Source organism: Vipera berus (assembly GCF_964194415.1).
Source record: "Vipera berus genome assembly, chromosome: 6".
NCBI classification, from domain to species: Eukaryota; Metazoa; Chordata; class Lepidosauria; order Squamata; family Viperidae; genus Vipera; species Vipera berus.
In genome coordinates, this window is record NC_138208.1 from 1693877 (window position 1) to 1706520 (window position 12644).

Here is a 12644-nt window from a genome sequence, read left to right on the forward strand (position 1 = left end):
TGTCCCTGCCCTGTTATTTTGTGGCTAGCAAGGAAAGACTATCATACTGCATGAATAGAGAATACAGTTTTTATAGCCCAGTAAGTGGAACTAATCTTTGGCTGATGTTCATAATTCGTTCAATTGGTTTTTACTGCAGAAGTGTTCAGTCTAAAGGCACTTTGTTCACAGAATCTGTTTTAAAGCAAGATGGAAACTGGAAATCCAATGTCGCAGGGGACAATGTTTTCTGTTTCTAAAATTAACCCAATGTTCGGAATTAGTTTAAATAAACTTGAGGGCCTTTCCTCAAAGCAACCTTTGACATTTTAGGGATCGTAGACAACATTTTGGCTACTGACCTAAACTGCGGAAATGTCCGTATCTTAGACTCACGTTGACTTTGTTATTTAATGTGCAGCTTGAAAAAGAGGATTTGCAGGCCGCCGTCCTAGCAGCGGTAACAGCTGAAAGGGAAAACATGAAAAAAACGCACGACCAAGAAAAAGAATTGTGGCAAGCAGAGAGAGACAAAGATCGTGGGAAGATTACTCAAGTGGTAGAAGAAGCAGTGGAACGGCAAAAACAGAAATCCGAAGTTAGTGAATTATATGTTCTATGTTTTACGTTTATGGACCTACCTGCCCATCTATGTAAACTGGTGTGGGTGTTATTTGTCTGGATGTTTCTGAGTCACGGTCTGGATTCGGGCTGTTTGATTGGCTGTTTGTTGTTGCTGGGCCATAGTCCTTTGTCTTTAAGTATTGTCTGTGTGCTGCAAATGGTGTTTGGTTGTTGGTTGCCTCTGAGTCTGGTTTTGGGTTGTTTGGTTGGCTGGCTGTCATTGTCGAGACGTGGTCCAGTTTACATCACACAAAAAGGTATTTAAAGGCCAGTGCTCTGATTGATGAGCACAGTTCAAAGTGCACTGAAGATGTCCCCCCAGATGGAGACGAAACATTTGCAGCCAAATCGCCAAGCTCGAACAGCCCAACAAAGATGATTAGGGAACTGGAGGCTAAAACATATAAAGAACAATTGCAGGAATTGGGTATGTCCAGTTTAATGAAGAGAAGGACTAGCGGGGACATGACAGCAGTCTTCCAGTATATCAGGGGCTGCCCCAACGAAGAGGGAGTCAAGCTATTCTCCAAAGTGCCTGAAGGCAGGACAAGAAGGAACAGATAGAAACTAATCAAGGAGAGAAGCAACCTAGAACTAAGGAGGAATTTCCTAACAGTGAGGACAATTAACCAGTGGAACCTTGGTGGAGCAGTGGGCTAATGCCTCTTTAAGTAACACCAGCTGCCTGCAATTAGTGCAGGTTCGCCTCCCACCAGGCTCAAGGTTGACTCAGCCTCCCATCCTTCCCAGGTAGGTAAAATGAGGACCCAGATTGTTGGGGGCAATAAGCTGACTTTGTAATAATGCCGCTTGGGGTGTGTGTGTGAAAGCCCTAATAAGCAGGCATATACATAGAATGAAGGCTACTGCTAAGCTTGTAAGCCGCCCTGAGTCTTCGGAAAAGGGTGGGATATAAATGGAATTAAAATAAAAATAAATAAAAAATAAACTCCTTGCCTGCAGAATTTGTGAATGCTTCAACACTGGAGGTTTTAAAGAAGAGACTGGACAACCATTTGTCTGAAATGGTATAGGGTTTCCTGCCTGAGCAGGGGGTTGGACTAGATGACCTCCAGGGTTCCTTCCGACGCTGTTATTATTATTAACTACCAATCTGAGCTACGAATATTCAAACACATCTCTGTCAACTTTTCCCTATTCAAACAAACAAACAAAAAAATCCACCTGACTTTCTCTAAAGGTATAATCCCTTTTAGGTAAATCCAGATTTGCTAGTTATCTTCTTAAACCGAAAATACTCTTTTGGGAGAAATAAAGATGACAAAAATAAATGTATATTAGATCATCACAGGAGCAGAGAAGATTTTGGAGAGTCGTGTCTGCAGCAGCTAAATGGTTTAAGTAAATCCCAAAGTCTTGTTTCTTTCTTTTGCTGCAATTTCCATTTTGAAACATATGTTATCCAGGTGGATCAGAGCAAATTACGAAGCGAAGCCTGATTTTATTCAAAGGAAAGCCTTTGATAGTTTCCTTAGCCTTTCTGGAATGCAATAAAGTTGAAAGAAAACTTAACTTCCTAAAATAAGAAACTTTCTGATTACAATAATATGCTGGCGTTTCCTCTACTGGTTCACGATTTTTATAGCAGATACTAAAAAGTCTTTGCAATCAGGATGGGGTGCTGGTAAAATTCTACTCTTTCTGTTCTGTTTTTAGCACCTTGCTTAGATTTGACACGGCCCTTTAAATGCAAAGGCCATTTTTTTTGCACTGTTGGGATAAATCGTTTCTGGATTCTTCCTTCAACTGGATTGTTTTTAATTCAAACCATTTGTGTGCTACTTCCTGAAAAGAATACAGTGGAGCACCCAAGGACTGTAATCCCCTTCCTTATTGTTTGTATATATTAAATGTTTACTCCATCTGTATGGAATAAAATTGCATAAGATGCAGATGTTGGAAACCATCTACGCATCCTAATTCAGTAAGAAAAACAATATTCCCTAAAAAAAAAAGAAGGTAAATTGGCAGTTATATGTAGATGGGTGCAATTTCTCAGAAAATATAACTGGGATTGTTTTTATAACTTACTTTTGGAAGAGGGTCTGTGAAGAGCTCCCAAATAATCCATCCACATGTAAGCAACTGGGGGAAATGAGCAAATTAAGAAACAAATTGAGATGATCTAAAAAGTACGTCCTTTTTCTTCTTCTGGACACTGATGGAAAGGAGTGGAGCAATTTCCCCAGGAAATTTTGGTGCCATTAGGTGAAGTGTTAATACCACTTTACAAGGCCTTGGTAAGGCCACACCTGGAATCCTGCATCCAGTTTTGGTCACCACGATGTAAAAAAGATGTTGAGACTCCAGAAAGAGTCCAGAGAAGAGCAACAAAGACGATTAGAGGTCTGGAGGCTAAAACAAATGAAGAACAGGTTGCTGCCTAGTTTAATGAATAGAGGGATTAGGGGTGACATGATACCTGTGTTCCAATATCTCAGGGGTTGCCCCAAAGAAGAGGGAGTCAAGCTCTTCTCCGAAGCACCTGGAGGCAGGACAAGAAGCAACAGATGCAAACTAGCCAAGGAGAGAAGCAACCTAGAACTAAGGAGAAACTTCCTGACAGTTAGAACAATTAATCAGTGGAACAACCTGCCTCCAGAGGTTGTGAATGCTCCAACACTAGAAGATTTTAAGAAGAGAATGGGCAACCATTTGTCTGAAATGGTATAGGGTTTCCTACCTGAGCAGGGGGTTGGACTAGATGACCTTCAAGGTACCTTCCCACTCTCCTCCTCCTTCTCCTCCTTCTCCTGTCTGAGAAAAAAATCTCAAGCATCTTTTAGAAGGCTGATGATGATGTTGCTTTCAAATTTTGTTTCTCGTTGTTTCCCGTTGCCCCGGACACTGTCAGCAAAAGCAAGGGAGTGTGTACGAACACACATGTCCAGACTGCAATGTCAGCTTTGGAAAGATGCAGCCGTTTCAATATTTTTTGTGCACGAACACAAATGGCAAAACATTTTATCTCCTCCTTTTCTCTTTGCAAATCTGACGTTCAGGTTGCTTCCTGACCTTCTAAGGCAAGTAAAAACAGTCCCCAGCTTATGACTGTACTGAACCCTGGAATTTCCCTCAGACGTGTCACGATGGTCGTAAGTCGAGGCACCCGTGTGACTGACCCGGCTTTACAACTTTTTTTGGTGGCAGTCTTTAAGCGAACATCACGGTTGTAAAGCCAATCCATTTTCACCCATAGGAGGTGGTGTTTTTTTTGTCAGAAACACCATTTTGGGGGCAGAAATGGCGTCAACTGTGGTTACATGAACATGGGACTCTTGCCAACAAGCATAAATGTTACATGATCACATGTGTGTGTGTGGGGGGGGTGGGGGGGCTATTGGAACTTTGAAACTAGGTCATAAGTTGCCCTGGAGAGGTCCATCATAACTTTGAACAGCCACTAAGCAACCGGTCGTAAGTAGAGTAGACTATGTGTACTCCTTCAGCAGAAGAGGCCTTCTCTCAAGGAGTAGTGGTGCTCCTCAGAAGCCAGAGCTTTGGGAAGGCCTCCTTAGCGTGGGTCAGCTTGGCTGTCCTTGGTATTCCTACAACGGTTCCTTCTCTCATAAGCCTTTCAGGAAAGTCCCAAAGATGCTTCTTCAGGAGGCAGCGGGACTTCCTTGTTTTTCTTTGGAGAGGTTTCGCTTCTCATCCAAGAAGCTTCATCAGCTTCTTGGACGAGAAGCGAAATGTCTTCAAAGAAAAGCAAGAAAGTCCCGTTGCCTCCTGAAGAAGCATCCTTGGGGTAACTATGACCTGGATGACTGAGAATCATCCACTGACATTTAGCTTTCAATAAAGCAGGGGGGTCAAACTCAATTTCATTGAGGGCCGCATCAGCATTGCAGTTGCCCTCGGGGGGCCGGGTGGGTATGGCCTGAGTGGGCGTGGCCTACTGGGTGGGCGTGGCTAGAGTGCGTATGGCCTACTGGGTGGGCGTGGCCAGCTCTCCATCGTTCGCATCAAGGGTGCCTGTGGGGGCCTGGGCAGGAGTGGGACAGATCTGAGGGTCTCTGGGCCAGGGCCAAGGCAATGGGGGCCGTTCCCTCACTGTTTCCAGCATGGCTTCGCGGGCCGCATGAAACCACTTTGCGGGCCGGATCTGGCCCCCGGGCCTTGTGTTTGACATGTCTGCAATAAAGTGTTTAGCTTGCAGGAATGAAGCCCTTCCTACAGACATAGCTCCGTCTTCCTGTCACCTCCTCCTTTTTGCAGCTTAGAGCCCAGATTTTCAGCTTTCCCGCTGATCCCGTCTCTTTTGTTTGCAGCCTCATGACCTCAGCTGTGAGCGTTCCCACTCATCCTGTAAACTGCTTACGTTGCATGTCGGAAATAATCAATATGTGTGCACGATCGTGGGAGAAAGATTCTTTCTTCTCCGCGGTAATCATGGTCAAGAAATCCCCGCGATTACTGGAATTAGAAAAAACCCAGGAGCTGTACCAATGTGGATAGAGGTTGCACGACGGTTCGCCACGACTGCAAATTGTTGTGGTCGTTCAGTCTTCTGGGCTGTGGTGTCTAACCTGCCTTGTTGTTGTTGTTTTTTTTTCTTGAAGGGGAAACATCTATGGAGATTCTCAACCATCCTGCTTGTGGGTGTCTCAAAGGTGCTTTATTTCCAAAAGGCAATTGGACTTTCTTGGGTTTTTTGTTGTTGTTTTGTTCCTTTGAAAAGGTTTCGCTTCTCATCCAAGAGGCGTCTGAAGAATGAATTCTGAATTCTGACATTTTCTTCAAAGGAAAAAAAAGCCAAGAAAATCCAGTTGCTTTTTTTTTTTTTTTTTTAGAAAAAGCACTTTTGGGGCAATTCTCTCCTTGAATAAAGGAGTCTTAGAGACAATTCCATTTGCACTCTGCAAAGTGATTTCTAGGCTTCTGTAGATTTCCCCCCCTCTCCTGTTAGTCTCTCTTCTTAGAAGGGCAGTGGCTTCCTTAAGACTCCCAAAGGCATGAAGGATGCAAGTAGTCCTCATGGCACCCGTCTGTCATGTTTCAAGTCCTCAGTAGGACACGTTCTACCCATGGGTGTCCCTTACAATCCATGATGTCCCCCAAGTAACATTCCAGCCTGACACTTTTTTTTCCCCTTTTGAATATCTTTTCCTATGTTACCCTCAGTAAGAGTTTGTTCGATTTAGCAATTACTGTAAAAATGATTTTAGTGTCTTAGATCAGTGTTTCTAAGCCAGCTGTGCTGGCTGGGGAATTCTGGGAGTTGAACTCCACCCATCTTCAAGTGAGCTTAAATGGACTCCAGAAGATGGTAGAGGACAGGAAGGCCTGGAGGAACATTGTTCATAGGGTCGCGATGGGTCGGACACGACTTCGCAACTAACAACAACAACAACAACATCTTCAAGTTGCTAAGGTTGATCTCGATTGAAGGCATAGACTGGCTCTGAACAACACAGTCTCCCATTCAAATATTAACCGGGTCTGATCCTACTTAGCTGTGGGGGATCAGTCAAGGCAGAAATGAGAAACGTAAAAGGTCTTGGTATCACATTTTAGGCCGGTGCTTCTCAACTCGAAGATGGATAGACTTCGACTCACAAAATGCCCCCGTAGGCTCATTTAGAAATTCTGGGAGTTGCAGTCCACACATCTTCAGGTTTTTCAGGGTTAAGAATACTGTTAAAGGAGGTATTCATGGGGTGGGAGAAAACCGAGGTAGCCTGTGCGGTGCTGAAAATGTTGAAGCAAAATAAGTACATTATTATCCTAACTACTCTTCTTTCTAAATATATATATGCTTGTGTGTGTGTGTGTTAAATATTAGGAAATGGTAAAAGCAGCAATCCTAGAAGAACAAAGGAGAAGTGAGAAAGCTGTAGAAGAAGCTGTGAAGCAAACGAGGGAAGAACTGATGGAATATATCAAGGAGCAGAAAAGAGTAAGTGACATCTTGAAGACAAGAGTGGTCCCAATTTTGGAGCTGGAGAGAAATTATGCAAAGAGTTGGCTCAAAACCCGCTTAGAACTGCTAGATGGCTTGGTTGGGTAGGTGTCCGTGAAGAATCAAGGATGATTCACCAGATGTCTGACCTGGCTCAGAGACACTTGCTCAAAACAATATAATTGCACCTAATTGGGTATAATGTGACCTGGTCATGGATGGGAGGGGGAATTCTATACTTTTACTAAAGGGGCTTGGGCTGGGATTTACCAGAACTGGTTAAATGTCAAAGTTCTCACTGATGAATCCAACCAAGCAAACAGCTTCAAGACAATCCGATCTCTTAATGTAAAACTTTATTGAGTACATCATTTCAGCACATATGAAAGCAAAACCAGCTCTGGCAAACCCTTACCTATCTGTCTGTCTGTCTGTCTATCTATCCATCCATCCATCTCTCTCTATCTCCTATCTATCTCCTATCTCTATATCCATCCATCCATCCATCCATCCACCCACCCACCCACCCACCCTCCTTCCTATCTATCTATCTATCTATCTATCTATCTATCTATCTATCTATCTATCTATCTATCTATCTATCTATCTATCTATCTATCTATCTATCTATTCTACTGCTATTGCTATTGCTATATCATCTATCTCTATCATCAATTTATCTATCTATATCATTATTTGATCTATCTATCTATCGCTATTACTATTGCTATATCATCTATCTATCTGTCTGTCTATCCTATTGCTATATCAACTGTCATGTATCTATCTTCTATCTCTATCATCTGTCTGTCTATCTATGTATTATCTGTCTATCATGCATGAGAGTTCTCTCTCTCTCTCTCACACACACACAGACGTGCACACACATTCACGCACACACATAAACACAGAACAAAATAACAATGAGATGAATATTAGAACATCTCCTACATCTGCCTACTTAGGTAGGTAAGGAAATATCTAGAAGTGAAAAACCAAATTCCGAAAAATCCAGTTCTGAGCCTTGCATACTCTCTACAATCCCCCAAAATTATGTGTAAAATTAAAGTTGCTCTATGCTGCTTCACGCCAAGCTAACTAAAACATTTCACAGAATTTCTGGAAAAGCTTCAGACTTGGCTGTTGCCAAACCTTTGGTATTAAGGAAATATTTTGTTGTTGGGCAGCCATTAATGATGCCTTCTAGAACAGGCGTATAGGCTTAAATACCAAGCCTCACAAGCTGTGTCCCATTTCAGTAATGTACATCCCCAATCTGTGTAGCAGCAGTCTTATTTCTCCTCTGATTTGCAGCGAATCCTGATTATGGGATGCCCATAAAACGGGGAAGATCGAAAGGTCTTGCAAATAGGTGTAAAACACTAGCATGCCCAAATTGGTGGATGGAAAAGACCCCGTTGCACTAGGACAGGGGTAGGCAACCTCGGCTCTTTTATGACTCATGGACTTCAACTCCCAGAATTCCTGAGTCAGCATAGCTGACTCAGGAATTCTGGGAGTTGAAGTCCATGAGTCATAAAAGAGCCGAGGTTGCCTACCCCTGCACTAGGAGGAAAAAAAAAAGAAGTTTCCTTTCGGGGTTAAGACAATGCAGCGAGGGTGTTGCATTTATATACCGCCCTCCTTTTTAACTTTTGTACCTCTGTATTTTTTATGCTTGCCCTGTTCACCGCCCTGAGTCCTTCGGGAGAAGGGCGGTATATAAATAAAATTATTATTATTATTATTATTATTATTATTATTATTATTATTATTATTATTATTATTATTATTATTATTATTATTATTAAAATGCAGCGTTATGTTCTGAAACAGTCGCTGCCCCCTTTGGAGTGAACGAAGATGCGTTGATTTCGCCTCGGATCAATTAAGGATATCCGTGGAAATAGATGCTCGTTCTCTTCTATCCCCCGTAGCCAGTGGTGGGATTCAACCAATTTGCACCAGTTCGGTAGAACCGGTAGCTAATTTTTTGTTGCCCAGGCCCAGAATGGACTTCCGGAAGCGGCATCCACACCGAGAACCGGTTGTTCACCTATTTGAATCCCACCACTGCCCGTAGCCACCTGCAACCTATGAGAAATTGAGTGAGGGGGGGAACCTCTCACCCCTGCGACGCAGAACGGTCAAAGCTCTTGGGGATAGGAGGAGTCCCGATTTTCCTTCTCCCAATTTCTTTCGCCCAAGTTCTAACTCCGGCCATTGTTTTGCTTGCGACGTGTTCATAGCAACTAAAATGATCTTATTAATAATGTTTTTTTGTGTGGTCATTGCAGGAATTAATTGCATCTTTTGTTGGCATAGGGCAGGCAGCTAAAAATATTTCTGTAAGACCTTTCTAAGATAGCCAAGTTTGAGAATATTAAGAGCTGCCAACGTTGTTCGGTCAAGAGAAAGCTGTTTTGCAACCAAGAGAAGGAGATGTAGAGCTTTGAACGTACGCGGAGTAAGAATGGAGCTTGTACAGTATTCAAATGAATGCCTTTTTTTTAACAGTTTGGTGATTTTACGCATTTGTTTGAAAGCATAAAAATGGGATTAGATGGACAGCAGAAATATAAAAATGGCTTATTTTTTATGCATGGTGGATGCGGATTCTCTTGCAACATTTCCTCCACTATATTCATCTTAGTTTAGTTTAGTTTAGTTTAGTTTAGTTTAGGCAGCTTATAATTCAAAAATATATATTACAGTTAAAACATTAAAACATTTCTTAACAATAAAAAAAAATGAAAACGTTCCCAATAAATATACATAGCAGCCGAGATGCTTGGCCAGTTAGCAAGACAACTAAGAAACTGGATCCCTTGATGCATCCCAGAATGTAGCCAGGTTGGGCTAACCAGGTTGGGGCCGTTCAAATATATCCAAGGGAAGGATATTACCCAGAGTAAGGGCCACGGCAGGAAAAGTCCATTTTCTGATCCTTGCGGCTGACGCTCTTTGGCTGGCAGGATTCGCAGCTTGTCCATTGCGGTACATCAGGTTGGACAAGTGTTGACTTTTGGAAAAAGGTGATCCCTCAGGTACCCTGCTAAAGGTGACAACAACACCTTGAGTTGCACCTGGAAAGACACCGGTAACCGATGCAGCTCACACAGAAGTGCTGTTATGTATGCCATATATCGGTCACCATTTCCTACCCTGGTGGTGCCATGGTTAGAATGCAATATTGCAGGCTGACTCTGCCCACTGCCAGGAGTTTGATCCTGACGGGGCTCAAGGTTGACTCAGCCTTCCGTCCTTCCGAGGTAGATAAAACGAGGACCCAGATTGTTGGGGGAGGGGCAATAGGCTCTGTAAACCACTTAGAGAGGGCTGTAAAGCACTGTGAAGCGGTACATAAGTCTAAATGCTATTGCTAAGTGGGCTTGGTAGTGCAGTGGTTAGAATGCAGTATTTCAGGCTGACTCTGCCCACAGCCAAGAGTTCAATCCTGACCGACTCAAGGTTGACTCAGCCGTCCATCCTTCCAGGGTCAGTAAAATGAGGACCCAGATTGTTGGGGGGCCATATAGGCTGACTCTGTAAACTGCTTAGAGAGGGCTGTGAAGCACTATTGGGCAGTATGTAAGCCTAAATACTATTGCTATTGCTACCAACCCAGCCACATTCTACATCACTTGAATTTTCCAAATGCTTTTCAGGGCCAGCTCCGTGTTGAATGTGTCATAGTAGTCTAAAAGTAGAGGTTGCAAGGGCATTGAGTTTTACATTTGAGGCAAAGATCCCGTCTATGGCAGCATCCAGCATAGTTCTTGATATTTAGCTAATAAATGACTCCTACCACCCTTGACAACTAAATCAAAGTGTATAAGGTACAATAAAATACACCAGCTGTTAGGTACGCGGTGGCTCAGTGGATTAGGACGCTGAGCTTGTCGATCAGAAGGTTGGCAGTTTGGCGGGTCGAATCCCAAGTGCCGCGTAGCAGAGTGAGCGCCTGTTACTCGTCCCAGCTTCTGCCAACCTAGCAGTTTGATAGCACGTAAAAAATGCAAGTAGAAAAATAGGGACCATTCCGGTGGGAAGGTAACAGCGTTCCGTGCGCCTTTGGCGTCTAGTCATGCCGGCCACATGACCACGGAGATGTCCTCGGACAAGCGCTGGCTCTTCGGCTTTGAAACGGAGATGAGCACCGGCCCCTAGAGTCGGAAACGACTAGCACACATGTGCGGGGGAACCTTTACCTTTACTTTACCACCCTTGACAACTAAATCAAAGTGTGTAAGGTGCAATAAAATACACCAGCTGTTAGAACCTAGAAGATACGCTCTTTAGAAACCCCATCCTCCGGGTGTTTAAACCAGAGGTCTCCAAAATCTCCAAGGCCTCCTTCTACACGAGTCTGAAAGCCGGGGGAATCCTCCTCTGGGTTGCCAATGTTAAATCACACACACACAACCCTGTGATTTGCCTAGTCTGGTCCCAAGCTATTTAAGGCCGTGGAAGTCAAAACCAGATTTTTGAACCAAGTCCAGAGGAAAACCAGAAGCCAGCGGGGAACCTAATTAAGGTGGTAAACTTGACATATATTTTTTTTTACTTTGAAATGCGTGACCTGCTTTGATTGCTAAAGTATATATTGGGAACGTTCTATGAAAATATGTCGTGATTTGAGGAAATGCTCTGTGAAAAGCTTTGAAAGGATGTTGATGAAGGCCAAAGGGGTTGTTTTGGAGAAATAGGATGAAGTGGATTCCGTTGAAGATAATCAACTCAGTTCCATAGAAAAGTAGCTTGTGACTTCAAGGGCTGTGCAGAGATTCACCAGAAGGGCTTCAAAGCATACGGAGGGGATTTTTGGAAGCCACAACGATGTCAGGACTATTATGATCACATAATTGCAAATCGCACAGAGGTCACCGCGTACCTCTTGGAGTCAGCTCTAGTCCAAAAGGAATCTTTACTAGGACATGCTTGGTTGTGGGAATACAAGACAGGACTTAGTATTGTTTTACAAATTGAAATTTTATAAAGGGTACCCAGTTCAACCCCCCTTCCCTCAACCCCATTTGGTCAGCCCCCATCCTTCTACTTCCTGTCAACCCTTTCGTGGGGGAAAAAAGGAACTTCTAATCTTTATGGTTATTGCCTTCTTCCTCTCCAGAATTAAAAGAAAACACAATCCAGATACCTCTTCTCTAACCCTCCCTTTTGATCCCCCTAGTTCAAAAGGTTTCCCTTGGTCTTTGAAATAACCTAAGGCAGGCTGAATCCACATATGCTCCTCCTTCTTCGGGAGATGGCAGAATCCGTATGGGGGGGATAATGTTTTAAACATACATTTATGAATGTGATATAAATGGATTCTGACACCCTCCATCTTATTAGACCAAGTGAGCTAATTGCAAAACACACCGGCCTCGCAAGTCAATCATACATAAAATTATAAAATGATTTGCCGTTCAAGAGGCTGACAGCCCATGGATAAAAGCTGTTCTTCAGCCCGTTGGTACGGCTGGCCATACTCCTATACCTGATGGTAGGGACTTTTACAGAAAGCTGTCAAAACTAGTAGCGTTAGCTGAGAACACTCTTAACACAGAGATGGCTTGAACTGGGTCTGACCAATGCTTCAGACCTGCCTGGTGTTTTCGCTAATAAAACAATTTTCCTAATAATATAATAATCTTCTGTCCCAGCTTGGATATTCAGGAAAGAAAAAAGCCCTCGACTCCATTGGTAGTGAAAAGTATAGCTTTTACTGAAGCCAAGTGATTACAACGTGGCAAAGCCAGATCTGAATGTTCCTGCATAAGCCCATTGCTTGTCCCTTCTCCTGGACCGTCCCCCCTTGGTCCTTTCGTAAATGTCCAATGGGGCTCAATCTAGGTGTTTCGGTAACAAGTCCTAAAGTTTGGCACCTCTTTGGTGGGTGTTCGTATTTCATTCTCATGCTTGGCTCCCTGTATCTTCCAGGCTGGCACCTCCAGTTCCTTTCATCCGGTCTATGGAGATTCTCAGTCATCCAGGTCATGGTTGTCCCAAAAGGTTCATGAAAAAAAGCATTTTTAGGACACTCGTCCTGTCAGTCCCCCCTCCCTATATCCCCTTATTCCTCCCTACCCCCTTTTATAGCAGGATGCCATCAAAC

General features: G+C 43.3%; 1 protein-coding gene across 5 annotated transcripts in view; it reads left to right on the top strand.

Annotated features, from left to right (window-relative positions):
• Positions 1-12644, top strand: part of CCDC91 (coiled-coil domain containing 91) — a 98829-nt gene that overhangs the window by 70934 nt on the left and 15251 nt on the right. For all 5 annotated transcript variants that reach the window (XR_014026947.1, XR_014026948.1, XR_014026949.1 and 2 more), the window contains 2 exons: positions 401-577; positions 6410-6523. Coding sequence is in view for 2 of the 5 variants with exons in the window: in XM_081331331.1 (XP_081187457.1) it covers positions 401-577; positions 6410-6523 (291 nt within the window). In the remaining 3 variants the exon portion in view is untranslated. The remainder of the gene's footprint in view (positions 1-400; positions 578-6409; positions 6524-12644) is intronic.